This window comes from Notolabrus celidotus, chromosome 20 (assembly GCF_009762535.1).
Source record: "Notolabrus celidotus isolate fNotCel1 chromosome 20, fNotCel1.pri, whole genome shotgun sequence".
NCBI lineage: Eukaryota > Metazoa > Chordata > Actinopteri > Labriformes > Labridae > Notolabrus > Notolabrus celidotus.
Window position 1 is genome coordinate 5454031 of NC_048291.1, and position 17760 is coordinate 5471790.

General features: G+C 43.3%; 1 protein-coding gene across 1 annotated transcript in view; it reads right to left on the bottom strand.

Moving 5' to 3' along the window:
• Window positions 1-1694: 1694 nt before the first annotated feature.
• Window positions 1695-17760, bottom strand: part of gsg1l (gsg1-like) — a 47817-nt gene continuing 31751 nt past the window's right edge. The window contains exons 3-5 of the mRNA XM_034711900.1: window positions 16748-16900; window positions 10984-11095; window positions 1695-2281 (exon numbers count right to left, since the gene is read on the bottom strand). Of these exons, the coding sequence (XP_034567791.1) occupies window positions 1918-2281; window positions 10984-11095; window positions 16748-16900 (629 nt within the window). The 3' untranslated portion in view covers window positions 1695-1917. The remainder of the gene's footprint in view (window positions 2282-10983; window positions 11096-16747; window positions 16901-17760) is intronic.

The following is a 17760-nucleotide window of genomic DNA, read 5'->3' on the forward strand; positions in this document are numbered from 1 at the left end:
CCAAAACATGTCTTTAAAGTTTATGCTCAAAAAAACCCAATTTGAAATCAGATTGATTGATTGGCATGCCTGAAAAATCCTCTTCTTCAGCCCTCCTCAGAACAATCTGTTTTCCCTCTGACCACGCCCCCTCAGGAAGTGGATGGCCCTCGGCTCTCCGGCACGTTGATCTAATGTTTACATGTTGGCTGAATATACACGGTTGCTCACAGATCGCTTTACTTCAACCCTCTGAATCTGATCCAGAATCTGATCCTGACAGAGAGGCGCCTGCAGCAGGACCTTTCTGAAGGATTGGTCCCAGATTTAGTGTTTCTTGTTGTTTTATTTATCAGTATGTCGACGTGTGTCTTGGTACACAGCTACGAACATGTAGCTATGTGGCAATGCTAACTAGCGCTAGCACTTATCCATGATAAGTAAAAATCATCCACTAGATCTTCAAATCTGCAGACGTGGGGAGTAAAACCGACCTTTGCCAGAAAGGCAGCAGGACCTTTCTGAACGATTGGTCACAGATTTAGTGTTTCTTGTTGTTTTATTTGTGAGTATGTAGACGTGTCTTGGTACACAGCTACAGCTACAGCTACGACATGTAGCTGTGTAGCTATGCTAACTAGCGCTAGCACTTTTCCATGGAAAATAGATCTTCAAATCTGCAGACGTGGGGAGTAAAACCGACCTTTGTGTTTATTAAGACAGCCTACAACTAGTATGCCTCCCTCCTAAGCTCCTTGTTAGCACACACGTGTGCAGGGAATGAAAAACGGAGGAGGGATTGAGTTGTATTTTATACAGTCTATGGGCTGAACAAGCTCTGAGCTCTGACTCCGTTACAGACCGGATATTGTTGTGACGTAACAAAAACACGGAAGTCTGAAACGGCTCGTTTCACACACATTTACAGAAAGGTGGAAAAATCAAAACAGGGGCAGAATGGATTTTTTTCATTCTCGGGGGGTTTGTAGACATGCCAGGGAGACATATTTCAGGTAGAGAACCATTAAAAAGTCAATTTTGCATGATATGTCACCTTTAAGTCCATTATTAGGCATTGATTTTGTTTTTAAATGCCTTTTTTGTCCCTTTCAGCATACCGTACTTATATCCTGCTAGTGCTGTGATAGAAATTACCACCACTGTATTGACGGCACATTTCCCTTTACAAAAAGTAAGTTTGAGCTACGAGCTAAGCACACAGGTGCAGATGATTAGACTGGTGTGCAGGTAGCCACATCACAAAAACTGGCAGAGCTCGGTTTTGGAGAATGTGAAAAGGTCTCTGAGGGGATCCTTTCTACAGATGACGTTTGTTTGTCCACAGGCAGGTAATCACCCCTTCAATAACAGAGCTCTATAGGCTTTCACTCCCGTCTCTGTTTGCTGTGAAGCGAAAATGAAATGAAAGATTCATCACAAAGCTGAGGATGGCTGAAGAAGTGCGTAATCATTCACACGTTCTGCCACTGGACTCTCACCAACAGGCTCAACACAGCTGATAACTGATCAGACGTGTAGTGTTTATAAGACTCTTAATACTAGTTCACATTCAGCGTCATAAATAGGGCATGGACCGGACTGAACCACCTTAAAAGTGCTATATGTAGTATTTAGTGTTAAAATACTACACATAGCATGGCTTGAAATATGCAGGGAATCATGTCTTTTCCATTAAAGAGTCCACAAGTCATAAATCTGGGTCTTTTTCTCACATTTCTATTGATTTATTCCACGGATGCTTCCATCGTCCCTTCTCCTCAAGTTAAAAATCTTCAAACAAAGTAAGGGCTGCTGTGCTTTCATGCTTTTGGTGCTACAACCAGTTCAGACCTAAAGGAGCAGTTCACCTTATCGCGACTCCTGTGGCCACGCCCCCTCATCCTCATTACACGATCCTCCCCTCCCCCCGTGGAAGCCTCAGCACTGCTCCTCCCCGAGTGAGTCTGTGTTCTCCCCCAGGTCTATGGAGGCGGACGTGGATCTCTTTCCCCGTCCTGGACCCGGACCGGGACCTGTTCCTGGTCCTGGCCCCGGGCCACCGACGACAAGCCCGCCTCTGCTTCCTCCATGGCCGGGGTAGACCTCCACGGTGCTGGAGATGGACTGGAGGGAGCGGTCCCGGAAGTAGTGGAAGGCCTCCTGGTCCAGGTAGTTCTGCTCCTCGCGCAGGCCTTGCTCGAACAGCTTTCGTTTGTGTCTGAACTCGATCACCGTCTTGGTGTAGGAGTTGAGGGTGGTGACGGAGGCAGCCATGCAGCAGGTGAAGGAACCCCAGGCCATACTGGTTGGAGAGAGAGAGGGAGAAACAGAAGAGTTGGTGGAATCAAAATGTTGAATGCTTTGAGTATTTTAGAGCTGCTGTAAGTATTGTGTAATTAGGCGGGGCATGGCTAACTGGACTGACAGGTGGCCGCATTGTAACTTTTTTTTGCTGGGAGGCAAAGCTTGGGCCTCATCTCCACCCCTTTGCCAGTTTCTAGTTCAGCCATAGTGGTTGGAATCAGCATTTCCAATATGGCGACCACCATTTTTGGGCTTCATAACGCTAACTCTTCAGAAAGCAATGAGTCATGTTCCTGCAACTATAGGTGCTTTTCAACAGCAGGAACTTTCCCCAGGAACTAGGGACTTTATGAGCAACTCGTAGCCTAAATTTAGTTGATCTACCCCTTGAAAAGTCCTTGCTTTGGGGTACTTTCCAAAGGTCCAGGAACTTTGGGGGGAAAGGACCTCCTTTGTTGAATTTGACCACAGTCTTTTTATCTCACCCGCCATCCACAATAACATCTCACACATCTGTGATTCACTTGGTTTAATACCTCCTGAACATTCATCACTTTGAGCCTGATCGTGTGAATCCGTCTGTCAGCCCCCGGTGTTACAGTCTGAAGAGTGACCCTGTAAGCTGGAGACCTTCAGCTGAATGTGTCAGTGTTTGTGGCGCTTACAACAGCTGTTGAAACACAGCAGGACTCCTTGGGAGTGCATTTCTATTAAGATGTCCAACATCCTCATCAGATAAGTATTTCATTATCTTCTAAAGATGTTTGTGAGGGATACATCTGGCTGAAAGTCTACAGTTAACAGGGTCACTCTTTAAACTGGAACACCGGTCGATCTCTGCCATGGTTTTCAAAATCTGTCTTCTTGCTTTAAGTAGAGCGTTTCAGGCATTTAAAATCTGCTTTGTCACTAGAGTTAGTCTCCTTCCAAGCAGTGAAATATAGCACCATCAAAACCAGCACAAGATTAATCTCCTTTAGTCTAACTGGCCTGTCTGTTGCCTTCTATGGTTGATTCTCCACATGTCACAGACCTGACTTGTGTAATCTTCACAAGACTTGAGGCCACAGTGGAAACACAGACAACTGACCACAGCAACCATTCAGTTCCTTGAAGAGAGGTTCCCAGAACTAAAAGCTATGTCTTTATGTCCTTGTTTTATTCAGTGCCTGGTACAAATCAGCACTTAGATTTATAACAGAGCCAATCAGGATCAGGATCAGGGGTTAGCTAGTTTGACAGCAACAAGATTTCTACAAGGAAAATGAATAAACAATCAGAAGATCATGAGCATTGTATCAGTTGTTGAGTCTCCAGAAAGACTCAGTAACTCGAGGCTGGATCAGGAAGCTCAAAAAGAGACCTTACACTGGAGCTTCAATAACAGGCAGCACGCCAAAGATACTTCAGACACCAGAAATAGAGCAGTAAAAGCTCTAAGGGGATAAAAAGAGGTCAGTTTGTTGACATGTATGACTAAGAATGAAGGGAAAACAGGCTGAATCATCGTATCTGTGGAAAGAGTTTCGCCGAATACCCAAAATGCAAGTTCTTGGAAAGTGCACTGGAGGATATTTGCTTGAATTCATGGGATCCCAAAATCACAACTTCCAAGTACAGTCTCACAGAGCCACCAGCCTGGCTGCAAGCCTAAGCTGGTCTGCACACTTCTGCATTATCTAACAGGTGCTTGTGTTCTCTATTATCCTGTTTATGGCTGTATATCAAACCAAACTCGTCTTGTAGTTGGTGAGATATCCTCCTCTGGACCAAAGTGTCGGCTGGTTAACAGATACAGTAACCCTCATGGTTGTCCTAACAGGTCAGAAACACAGAGAGCTACTCAGAGACGGAGATGTGATGGGGCAGCGGGGAGAAACGAGACAGTTATTGAACAAAAACCACTCAGAGAAACATCTGTGGTGATTCATTGCATACTCTGAGGTCGACAGCCTCTGGCCTTCTTCCAGCTAATGTTGCGGGCACGTAAGTGATGTGCCGCTAATTGAGAGAGTGTCTCAGCTCTGAAGGGAATAGGTGTGATATTAGGGAGTTAATAGGGGAGCTGACAGTCCCTTTGAGCGGAGTCAGACACCGCTCGCCAAGAATGATGTCAAACGGGGAGAAATAGATGGGCAGGGAAAGTCAAATGAGCAGATATTTTTCATTAAACAACACACTGCTTCAGTCCAACATTTGATGTGTCTTCTTTCAAAGTATTGAACTTATTAGTTGCTTTAGTTTTAACCCTTCGTCTAGACGTTTACCTTTGTCATATGTTTTGACATTTCTGAGACCAAACACCGAACCCTTCATCTAAAATGAACACGCAGTTTAAATGATAATCTAAGACGATTATCTGAGCGTATATTTTCCTTCTGCATGTTCACAAGCTCATTCCTCTGTTACCCCCTGCCTCTCACATGTAAACAAACCACTGCAGATGAAGTGCAGCTGTTTGGTTTGCAGGAGGTTTCCCCCCGAGGTTGATCTCTGTGTAGTTCAAGTTCAAAAGCTTTCCAGAGTTGTAATTTCTGTGTTTACTCAGAGATAAGCATTTGAAATGCTCTATGAAAAATTAAAGTATACTCTGGAAGCTTCAGGGAGACTTGCACAGTTTGCCCTTAAACATGTTTACCCTCACTTCTGAAATCAAAAGGTGGTGAGAGGAAAATTATTCTAACCAGGGATAGCAGGACTCGGCCCTCCTTTCCTCATACAATAAAGATGAAAAACTTTTCATTAAATGATTAAAAACAGATTGTTTACAGTTTGGTAGTAGCTACTAGAAAAACACAACATCTTCCATTCTTTATTCCCTTCCAGAGTGTAAATGAGGGACAGGTGTCATGGCACGCCGCCTCGCTCTGCTGATCATTTGGGCTTAATTAATTCAGCCCAGACGCCGTTGACCTTGGACCAACGACACAACAAAATAATGAAGGCTAAAGCATCGATATGAGACACAGCAAGTTAGTAAAGAAGACTGACATTCACTGCTTAGGATGAGCAAGAAAGACGAGGAAAGGTCTCTGGAGTGTCTGCTGAGACAGTGAGATCTTCTAAATCCCTTCTTAAAACATACTTTTATCACTGAGCCTTCCCGGATTTTATCTGAATTTTATTTGACTTTATTTTAACCATCTTAAGAAATATATTTTAAAAGAATTGTATTCCTTTAGAGTTCTTTTAGGGGGATTTTATGTCTTTTAAAATATGTATTTTATTTATTTTTCTTGACGTGTGTTTTTAAGATCTGCCTGTTTTATTTTGCTGCCCATGTAAAGCACTTTGTACCCTGGTTTTGAAAGGTGCTCTACAAATAGAACTATTATTATTATTATTATTATTATTATTATTATTATTATTAGTGTTGTAGTGTCATTGGGTCTCATTCACTAATAAATGCGTAGAAATGTTCTTACTCTGCGCATAAAATAAGTGCTTACGCAAAATTAACGTCGGATTCATGACACGTGCGTACCAGCCAATTTTGTTCTCACCACCGTGCGTCTATTAGTGAATCAGAATCACTCTAAATTGACAGGCGCGTGCACACAACCTGCAATCAGCATACTACCACGCCCTTATTCATCCATATAAGGACATCTGCTCAGTGCATCAAGACGCTGAATTCCACTTCGGCAGAGAGAGAGGTGATTGTTGTTGAGGTTGAGACTTTTCAGAAGCGTGTCAGCACGAGTCACCATGACAGAAAATGAAGCCTGGGTTTCTTACTGAGGCTGTTAATGCTGTGTCTCCTGAGGTTCGCACCATGGCTCAGGTTAAGAAAAAAAAGGTTTGATATTAAAGTGGACGCAAAAAAAAAAGACTAGCAGAACAGAAAAGAAGGAAGGACACTGGAGGAGGACCAAGCGGCAACCTCCGGTCTCAAACGATGAAGCCAATGCGGAAGTGTTATAAACTGCAATACATCGAAAATCCCCTTGAGGCTGCCTGCAGAAACACCGGACACCACATAGACATGAGTGGGAAAAAGACGACATTTGCAGCATTAATAAACATGTTTACAGCCTGGTTCAAAAAACAGCTTGGCCCTACGAAGCTAATCTCTCTAATGGCACACACTGTACAGGAGGTGATTTTTTTCTAACGTTACGGTTCAGAAGATATTAAGATTATGAGTTTTGCCCAAATAAGGACGTGACTGACGTGACTCCCGGTCGGGAACACACAGCCATTGGCTAAGAGACTCACACTACGTCACACTCTGCCTTGTTGAGTTCCGCATTACCAATATGGCTGCTGCCGTCAATTTGCTTCAAAACAGCTCCCAGGAACAGATGGGTGACGTCACGGATACTACGTCCATATTTTATACAGTCTATGAGGAGGACAAGGACCACCTGATCTGACAGCTCAGGATTAAAGACAACATTTTAGCATAAACAGGATAGAGACTTAAGCTAAATATAATGTAAAATATGCTCACCAACTAGTCATCCGTTTCTTAGGGCAGGGGTTCCCAAAGTGGGGGTCGAGAACCCCTACGGGGTCGCGAGAAACAAATGGGGGGGTCGTGAGATGTCTTCCAGAATGTTTGTTTTTAAAGTTGTCTAAAATAGGACATTTCACCCATTATAATAAAAATATATTTTTCTTTTACTGAAAGTAGTTTAAATATGTCATGAATTTTGTTAAAAGAGTATGTGTTCACATTTTCTGAGACAGTCGGTCCTCATCATTTGTGCGTACGCATGGTCTGAGGAAGTTCTAATTTTGTTTGCAGTGTAAGAACAAATTCAAGTAAGAATATATTGATGAGTCCCAGATTTGTGCTTCAAACGTGCGTACACACAGTTTAAGCATGTATTCGTGCGTACGTACTGTTAGTGAATGAGGCCCAATGTGTTGTGCTGTAACTTGTTGTTTCCCAAGCTGAAACCTCCAGCCGTGAGAATTGAAGCCAATGCGGAAGTGATAAAAACTGCAGTTCATCGAGGATCTGCTTGAGGCTGACTCCGGAAGTACCGGAAACCCCATAAACACAAATTCAAAAGAGCCGATCTTTACAGCAGAAATAAACATGTTTACAGCCTGGTACAAAAGATGAGTGTAGTCTGGCTAGCTCATTTCTTGATCGTTACACACTATACGGGGGTGAATTTTTTCATAACCCGGCAATTACGAAGATATTAAGATTACAAGTTTTCCATTATTAGAGGCACAGCTGACTTGACTGACAGCCGGAAATACTGTAGCTGTTGGCGAGGAGGCTCAAAGCCCGCCTCTTTACGTCACAATCGCTCTACAGCAGTTATGTTGAGTTCAACATTCCCAATATGGCTGCTGCCAATGATTTGCCTCAAAACAGCTCTTCAGAAACAGATGTTGACGTCACGGATACTACGTCTATATTTTATACAGTCTATGGTCATAATCTCACTACACTAAACTATTTAGGGCCTGATTTGCTACCAAGCGGCAACCTCCGGTCTAAAAATATGAGTCAATGCGGAAGTGTTAAAAGCTGCAGTTCATCCAGGATCAGCTTGAAGCTGGCTCCGGAAGTACCGGAAGTCACATACACATGAATGGGAAAAAGACGATCTTTGCAGCATTAATAAACATGTTTTCAGCCTGGTACAAAAGATGAGTGTAGTCTGAATAGCTCATTTCTCCATGTCCTCTCACTGTGAGGGGGGTGAATTTTTATCTAATTCGGCAATTTTGAAGATATTGAGATTACTAGTCTTCCAATGAGAGGCACAGCTGCCTGTGGGAACACTGCAGCTGTTGGCTAGGAGGCTCAAAGCCCGCCTCTTTACGTCACACTGGCTCGACAGCAGCAATATGGCTACCGCAGCCGATTGGCTTCAAAACAGCGTTCAGAAACAGATGGGTGACGTAACAGATACTACGTCCATATTTTTTACAGTCTATGATTGCTACCTGCAATGACTGATGATTCGTCCAAATAATCTTCTAGTATGTGGTGTCAATACGACTATTTTACAGAACTACCATTGTGGAAGTGTTCTCTTACAGTTGTAAATCGGGTTAAGATCAAAAAGTCGTCTAGTGTATGGCCAGTTCAAGACCAAAGTTCAAAATCCAACCCTCTTCTATCCCCTACTCGGTCTCAGCAGATGTGTGTCTAACATGAGTCTGGTCCTGCTGGAGGTTTCTGCCTGTTAAGGGAAGTTTGTCCTTGCCACTGTAACTTGCTAAATGCTGCAAAGATGAGAGTAGACTGAGTCCTGTCTGTAAGATGGGACTGGATCTGATCCTGTCTTGATGTTGTGTCTTTGTTAATAATAGAACATGGAGTACGGTCTAGACCTGCTCTGGTTGGAAGGAGTCTTCGGATAGCAGCTGTTGTGATTTGGTGCTTTATAAATAAAGATTGATTAATTGAATGATTAGAAGCTTTTTAAAACTTTTAAAGTACTCCCTTTCTCTGCTTTAATTTTTCTGGACTCAGTTCCCAGAGAGAGCTTTAAACAGAGCAGGTGAGTGGGTGTAGTGCTCATTCATGGCCCCCTGGAATGGACCACACTCACTCTTGTTATACACCCTGAAGGAGATAGTAGAGGTTAAGTATTCCTGCTGAATTTATACCACTTTAATGATCCTGAATTTCTCCCACATGGTTTTAAACGAGAAGCCTTCGCTTGACTTATTGACTGACGGAATCTCCTTTTAGAAAGAATGAGGAGAGCTTGTGTTACACAAGTTTTGCACAAACTTTCACACAGAGAAGAGATTTAAAGTGTTGATATTTCAGTGTGAATGACTCTCACTCTCACTGTGTTATACAGAGATGTAGTCCCTGAAGACATGCTCCATATTTGTTGTGCATATTACAGATCACAGCAGGATTTGGTCTCTTTGTTAAACTGGTGAACTTTGTTTTGGCGTATCAAATACAGTTGTTGAGATAATGCAGCTTTTTGGATTCCAGACTGTTCCCTTCAGCTTGTGTCTCTCTGGTCTCCCTCCCCCCTCTGCCTGCTGCACACCTGAATCCTGTTTGTGCTCAGAGAGGAGCAGGAGGTTCAGAGGCTGTCTCTGGCACCCACACCTTGAGGAGCATGTGGAGAGGAGGGTTTTGTTTGTTTCCTCCTTACCTTTCTTTACACAACATTATTTAGGTTGTTGGGTTTTGTTATTGGAGTTTGGGCTGGAAACCACCAGAGGTCTTGTTAACGGCCTAGTTATGTTTTCAGCTGGTTTCGGGGATGATGTTTGGAGCGTCGCTCTTCCGTAGTTGGCCCATCGCCTTGCCATTTATTGCTCACTTTAAGCAAGTCTATGATCCATTTTGTTCTTTGATTTTGAACATTTTGGGGTTCTTATATCTTTAAATAAAGGTTTGAAATTCACATCTAGGAAGGACTCCCTCTGTCAAATGTTTCAGTCTACACATTTGAGCCTAAGTTTGTTCCGGAGGCCATTACATAACCATTTTCCACGAGGCAGTGTCAGGGTTGGTTCAGAGCTGGTGCTCAATTGAGAACCAGTTTTTTGTGTTTCGACTGTGAGAGAACTGGCGCCCGGTCAGGAAAGCAGGTTCAGGAGCAGAACCAACTCCTTGCTGGTCTAGAACCGCAAACTACATATGTCAGGGGCGAGGGGTCTTCACCATATACAGTACAAATATTAGAAAAAGGGTAAGACGGAGCGTTGTCGTCAGATTTTTTTAAAGAACTTTCAAAATAAAATGGGAGTTCGGGTTTATCTGTCTCCCTGTGATAAAAATAAAGTTGCAGCTTTGTGAAGAAAATTGAGGATGTGACGCATTTTAAGATGCATGGAAATAAATGCAGAGTTTTGGTCATGACTGAGGAGAAGAGGAGAAGGATTGTTGAATTTTAAATACATCATTTTTTCAACAAATTTCAAAAAATCCAATCTGTGACAAAAAATTTGTGACCAGGTCCAATTCGTGACATCCGTTATCCTGCGTTGTTTCTTTATTCTTTCATGTAATCTTAAAATAACGCTCTCCTTTGAACCCATCACATATCCCTAATGACCAAACAACATTTGGATTTTTCAAAAATCACACAAGACCTCAGAAATGTCAGTCAATTTTTTTTAGCAGCTGATTGTCATTAGCAGACAGGCTGCTGCTGAAACCAGGGATGAACTTCACTTTGTGCCAACCACTCTGTTAAGTGCCCTGAGACTCTGAACGCATACACATCAACAATGTTTGACCACTGGACAAATGCCATCCGCAGGGGGAAAATAATGTGATTAAACCAGAGACCGACACCTACTGGTCTGTCATTACAAAGTTTTCTGGAAAAAGTCCAATACCTTGGACCGATACGTGTGATTTATTAAGTTGTCTAGACACTGTTCATCTCTGAGATTCACTGTCCTTGATCCACAAATGAGCTACATGAACTCAGACAGCAGCTGCAGCAGCAGCGCGGCTTTACCTTCGAGCACAGAGCAGAGGAGGTCAAGGTGCATCTTGTCTGGCTAATTATCTCAGAAACAACAGCCCTGTCGCTCCCTGTGTACCTCAGCATATTCTGTGGAGTGAAAAGACTCTGCCATGAAAAATTCACCCAGAAACATAATTCACTAAGAAAGACAGTGGGCTTATTGTCTGCTGGCTTAACTTTGCTTCTGTCATTTACAAATTAGCTGATCTAAATTATCGTCCTGAGTTTGTGTGTGTGTGTGTGTGTGTGTGTGTGTGTGTGTGTGTGTGTGTAGACTTACCAGAAGGACCAGCCATAGTCCCAGCTGTGGGGTCTCCAGTCTTCAGGCCCCAGACTGACTGTAATCTGGAACACCTGTGTGTACATCATGTGGGCCACCATACCTAAAAGACCTGAAACACACATACATGTTTTTATTAACAAGTGAGGACTATTGTTGTCATTTCATGCAGTTTAACCATAGACTGTATAAATAATGGACGTAGTATCCGTGATGTCACCCATCTGTTTCTGAAGCACTGTTTTGAAGCAAATCATCAGCGGCGGCCATATTGGAAATGTTGAACTCAACATAACTGCTGTAAAGTGAGTGTGATGTAAAGAGGCGGGCTTTGAGCCTCCTAGCCAACAGCTACAGTTTTCCCGCCTGTCAATCAAGTCAGCTGGGCCTCTCATTGGACGACTCGTAATCTCAATATTTTTGAAATTGCAGCGTTATGAAAAAAATTCACCCCCTGTACAGTGTGTGCCGATCGAGAAATGAGGTATCCAGACTACACTTGTTTTTTGTACCAGGCTGTAAACATGTTTATTTCTGCCGTAAAGATCATCTTCTTTGAATTGGTGTGTATGTGGTTTCCGTTACTTCCAGAGCCAGCCTCAAGTGGATCCTTGATGAACTGCAGTTTTTAACACTTCCACATCTGCTTCAATTCTCTCTTACGTCTATTTTTTATTCAGCTGATGACAACCACTCCTGCTGCCACCATGATGGAAAATACACCACTGCACTTTGGAACAGTGCAATTTAACTCAAGAACTCCCAAATGGCTCAGTTGACAAGTCCTAAGTAGAGTGCACTTTATGTCAAGCAGAATTAAAATATCATGAAGCACTTTGAGTTTGAGCTACCACCTACGAGCTAAGCATGCAGGTGCAGCCAATCGGACTGATATCAAAATCCAGCAAAGCACTATTTTGAAGTGTGCAAATCACCACAGACCTTTGGAAGAAACTAGACAGAAGAAGTTAACAACTTGCTCAGTTGGTACGTCATGTGCGCAAGGGATAGAAAGAGAGATTGTCCACTGGTATCATCAGGTATAATCTTCATGTGGGAAACGCTAGCAGTGCATCCATGTCTGCAAAATCAGTATCAGCTGCCGACATGTTTATGAACCCGCAATTTGACCCTAGACCTCAAATATCACCGAGAAGCAGCATTTTGAGAACTGTTGACTCTCTCTGTTTTGATTCTTGCATTTTTACCTTCAACTTGGGAACTTCTTTGACGTTCAATTCAGTTCAGTCAGATGCACTTTTGTAGTAGCAAGTAGTAAGGCACTAAAATAGCATTGTGTCCTCTGCAGTGTGTTGTCTGCTTGTACCTAACAAGCTCAAGATGATCTGCCATGATACTTACCATTAACTAAACAAATGTAAATCAAATCACTTCTACGATGCAGCTCACCATAAAAATGAGCTATAACTCAGAGCTCATGTAACTATTATAATTACTCATTATGCAGAACCAATTGATTTAACTAGCCAGTTAAAAGATACTAGATCAATTGGAGATAGGGATGTAATCACTCATAAAGGTACAGTAAATCAAAAGGCCATATTGTTCCTGAGCCAATGAGAGAGGAATGACATTAATGTAGAGGCTATACATCACAGCACCGCCATCAACAGCTGACAACACTGTTAATGTGTGTGTGTCACGTGGACCGTGTGAAGGGTTATAGCCACGTGTGCACGTTTATAATCAGCCTCACCTCGCTTGCAAATAAAACTCAGCTGCTCCAGATTTACAGTTTACCATAAAGGAGCCACATTTCTCCTCCAGCTCGACAGCCTGACAACAGAGGTTTCTAGGAATTGTGTTTCTGTGTGTGCAAGTTAATGTGGACCTTTTTTTTTACTGACATTGTGAGGACAAAACAATGTGTTTTCACAGGCACAGTGTTTGGACTCACTCTCCTTCTGGGGACGAAATGCCATGAAGTTTATTATTACGTTTTAAGATGGAGACCGAGGTTAGCTTTCAGTTTAGGTCAGGGGTTAGAGCAATCTTGGAACGTATCGTTAGATGATAATAAATGCCAGTAGCAGGCTTCTCTGTTTATCTGATGTACCAAGCCGTAAGTGATCCATGACTTTCTTTCTTGTGAGCTGCATAGTTTACAGTCTAGTTAGAAACTTGAAGAGCAAGGTTTTTCAATTATTCCTTATGTCTAAAAAGAAAACATTATAATTTCTTGGTTGGTTACATCCCCCAAAATAACGCCTGTACTTTTGTGCCTGGTGAGTCTCAGTTTCACTATAAATAGTACGGTACACAGAGGCTTCACTCTTGCTTCCCTAAAACAAACTGATTGTCTTGCTTGTGAAATACATCAACTTGTGATGCACCTGGACACATCATCAGTGATGTAACCTGGGGTCATTGGGTGTTTCGGGTCTTTCAACAATCAGACACCCTCAACCAGGCGACCCAGCCGGGGTTGATCAAGCCCCGGCTTGTGTCCAGGTAGCTCTACCCCACCCACAGGTCTCCTCTCCTGATCCACAGCCACCTTGAGGCAACTTCTGCTGCCTCTGTGGCCGACTGGATGGCCCTTCGCCTACTGCTCCCTGTGATGCCGAGCATATTGTAGGCCCTGCATAGGGACTGGCCCACAAACCCTCTGCATCCCACCTCAATGGGCTCGCACCTTGCTCGCCACCCGTTGCTTCGGCATTGTTCCACCAGCTCGGTGTACTTTGCCCTCTTCCTCTCAATGACCTCCTCAATGCGGTCCTCCCAGGACACGGTGAGTTCCAAGAGAATGACCTGCTTGGAGGTTTCCAAGATCAGCACTATGTCTGGCCTTAGCGATGTTCTGGCTACAGTTTCTGGGAACTTCAATTGCTTCCCCAGGTCAACTTTCAGCTCCCAATCCTGCGCCGTTGCGAGCAGGCCAGAGGAGGTGGTCCTGGCAGCTGATTTAGGCTTCTCCCCAGCAATTTACTCACAATTAACAGGTCTTAATTTTGCTGAAATAACATCACAATGCACATTTGCAATCTTTGAGAAGAAGATAACTTCTACAGTTCTTGTCTGTTGAATTGAGGTTGCATTTTAAAATGTGTGATGCATTCAGGAAGTCTGTAAATGTAACTACTGGGTGGCTTGTGCAACTCAGCATCAAGCTGATTGTTGTTTGGGGTATAACAAACATTGAGCTGCACTTTCATACATATATCTTTTTACAGAGATAGATAAATCGGCTTTAGATTACCACCAATTGGATCCAGGATGTCATTATAAGATTGTGTTCTGATTGCTTTGGTCGTCCATACAAACTGTTTTTCCTGCGTACAGTGAAGCCTGACAAAAACCTGTAAACATACGTGTAAATGGAAAAGCTTTAACCCCTCTTTTACTGTATTTATCTTTAATTTCACCAGCTACCATGGATTGTTAAAATATTTTGAAAGAAGGAACAGACAGGCTGTAAGCTTTAAAATTCTTTATCACAATCCCTGCTAATTTAACATCTCTTACTGTGCCTTTAAGTGCTCTTTTATCTATTCACTTGAATCATTTTATTTTGCTTTTCTTTAAGTATCTGTCTTTATCATTTCACATCTCATCAACTTTTATGGACAGAATATCTAGGCGCAGCCAAGTGGCGGAGGGTTTCCGGTTCGGTGGCCTTGGGATTCCGTCTCTGCTCTTTGCAGATGATGTGGTTCTATTGGCTTCATTGAACGGTGACCTCCAGCTCGCACTGGGACAGTTTGCAGCTGAGTGTGAAGCAGCGGGGATGGGGATCAGCACCTCCAAGTCTGAGGCCATGGTGCTCAGTCGGAAAAGGGTGGCTTGCCCTCTCCGGGTCGGAGGGGAGTCTTTGCCCCAGGCGGAGGAGTTTAAGTATCTTGGGGTCTTGTTCACGAGTGAGGGGAAAAGGGAGCGGGAGATTGACAGACGGATCGGGGCGGCGTCTGCGGTGATGCCGGCGCTGTACCGGTCTGTCGTGGTGAAGAGAGAGCTGAGCCAGAAGGCAAAGCTCTCAATTTACCGGTCAATCTACGTTCTGACCCTCCGCTTTTGGTCACGAGCTGTGGGTAGTGACCGAAAGAACAAGATCGCGAATACAAGCGGCCGAAATGAGCTTTCTCCGCAGGGTGGCTGGGCTCAGCCTTAGAGAGAGGGTCAGGAGCTCAGACATCCGGGAGAGGCTCAAAGTAGAGCCGCTGCTCCTCCGGATCGAGAGGAGCCAGATGAGGTGGTTCGGGCATCTGGTTAGGATGCCTCCCGAACGTCTCCCTGGGGAGGTGTTTCGGGCATGTCCGACTGGGAGGAGGCCACGGGGAAGGCCCAGGACACGCTGGCGAGACTATGTCTTTCAGCTGGCCTGAGAGCGCCTCGGTATCCTCCCAGAAGAGCTGGTGGAAGTGGCCAGGGAGAGGAGTGTCTGGGCTTCCCTGCTGAGGCTGCTGCCCCCGCGACCCGGACAAGCGGAAGAAGATGGATGGATGGATCTCATCAACTGTTAAAATGATACTGCCTTACTCTCGTATCATGCCATTTCTGCAGAAATGTCTCTGTCTTGATCTGTAAATGTCCTCAAGTTCAATCAAAGAAAATGAAAAGAGAAAAAAAGCCTGCTGAAATATGACTTGTCAATATTACCCAGACAAATAATGGAAATTGTAACTCTTAAAAATTCAAGACCCAGAAGTATTGACTCTACATCTTAATGTTAGATCTTTAAAAATAGGGTTAGGATGAAATCCCAGGAAATTATTGCGAAATTATGTAACATCAAAGAGTTTGTGTTACAAAGATTCATATTTTAAGTTTATGCCAACGATAGAAAATACTATAAAACTCTTAAAAGTACAAGTGATCACTTTTGGTCCCATCCTTAAAACTTATTATCAGGTTAACCTTTAAAAATTGTTTTTAATTGCAGTGCATTTGACAGCTAATCTGAGAGAGGGGAATTGAAAAGTTAATTTCGCTACAGAATTTTAGGAAAAACTTAATCTTTCAGTTTATCACAGATTATTTTCACTGGACAGGAAGGTGAGCACAAATTATAAACTCATGTAATGAAAATATGCAGCAAAAATTGAGTAAAAAGTACAATATTTGCATTAGAAATAAGAAGTTTAAAAAAGGGAATATTCGGGTGCATCTACCACATAACTGTTTACGAGTCCAGTGCTCAAATAAATGTTGTTACTTACTTTTTACTCCAGTTAAGAACTCAGATCAGATCAAATCAATCACTTGTGCTGCGATGGGTAAAATGTGCTTTTAACAGAACCACTGGTCTGATGGGAACATCCTTAGAGAGGCTCCAGGGGGATGCTAGCCGGGTGCAGCATATGTGTGTGTGCGGGGTGACGCAGTGCCAACATCTTGTGTAAGAGGTTTAACGTGAGTTAGGATAAAAATCCCTGGCATCCAACCAGGCGAAGGCTTCCAGGGGATAACCTTGGACCCCGGAGAACCTCTCTCAAATCTGCATCAGTCTCTCTCCACCTCATGTTATTCTAAAACCCTTTCAGAATATGTAATTATAAATTTTATCCATTGCACCAGATCTCACGGAGATTACACGATTTCTTCCTCCACAGAAAAAAAATATCTACATGAGCTTCCTGACGCAGCAGGGCACACAGTAAGACTGTCTTTCAAAACTTCACCTACTTCCACAGGGGCGGAAGAAGTATTCAGATCACTAACTGAGTGAATAAATGTATTTCCAGAGAGAGGTAGAAGTCTGAATATGACTGAGAGGAAAGGTTTTGGTTGTCCGCCAACTTACCGGATAGCACAGTAAAGACGGCGGCGAAGGCGTTTAGTTTGAGACCGTCGATGACGTTGCTGGAGTGGAAAAGCTCGAGACACATCAGACTGAAGCCGACCACCAAGAGCAGAATGTAGAGCACTTCAGACACCACGGACAACCACAAGACACCTGTGAACACAACACAATATACACCTTAGACTGTACAAAAAGCTCCACAAAGAGAAGCAAAAACATCTGAATAGCTGCAGAACAGGTAATAAAGTAGGGCTATTCCATATCAGTCCCTCCAGGATTTCGCAGGATTTTTGTGTGATTGTTGCGGCCCAAATAGCCTGAATTTGCGACAGCTTTTTGAAAAAATTGCGGTGAAAGTTGCGATTTTTTTTTTCTTTTTTCCCCCAATAACATCTCAGGGGCAAGTAAATATGCTAAATTACAGATGTTTTTAGAAAACATTCTCGATGTGGCCACTGTGACTGTGTTTTGATTCTCTTTATTCACAGAAAAATGCTATGAAAGGTCTGTATTGCACATTTACGACGGTCCCTGAATGCACCTCGCAGTGACAGAGGCACTTGACAGACAGTTCATGCACTCTGAAATGAATCTGCATCTTTGTTGACCAGGAGTTGATCAAAACTTACTAAGTGTGTCTGATGTTTCACCAAACTGGATTAAATCAAGCTGTAGACGCGGAGCTTTTTACGGTGATGGCGGCAACAACGTCAAACCTCAAATATTAAACAGACGTCCCCCGGTTGTGTCTTTGTCACGCACACCGGGGGGTAAAAATCATCAATGAAGATGAGACAGATGCATGGAGGTGAGGAGAGCTGGTTCATGAAGTACACCTGCTGCAGGTAGAGACCAAGCGAACACTGTGCCCCTCAATCTATAAATAACAACGTTGTCATGGTCACTTGTCCTGCCTGCCGTCCCCTCTTTTCACCCGTTCTCTGTGCGTGTTTTGTTGTTGAAAAGTGCCGATCAAGTGAGGACTTATGTTTATGTTCCTAGGAAGTGAAATT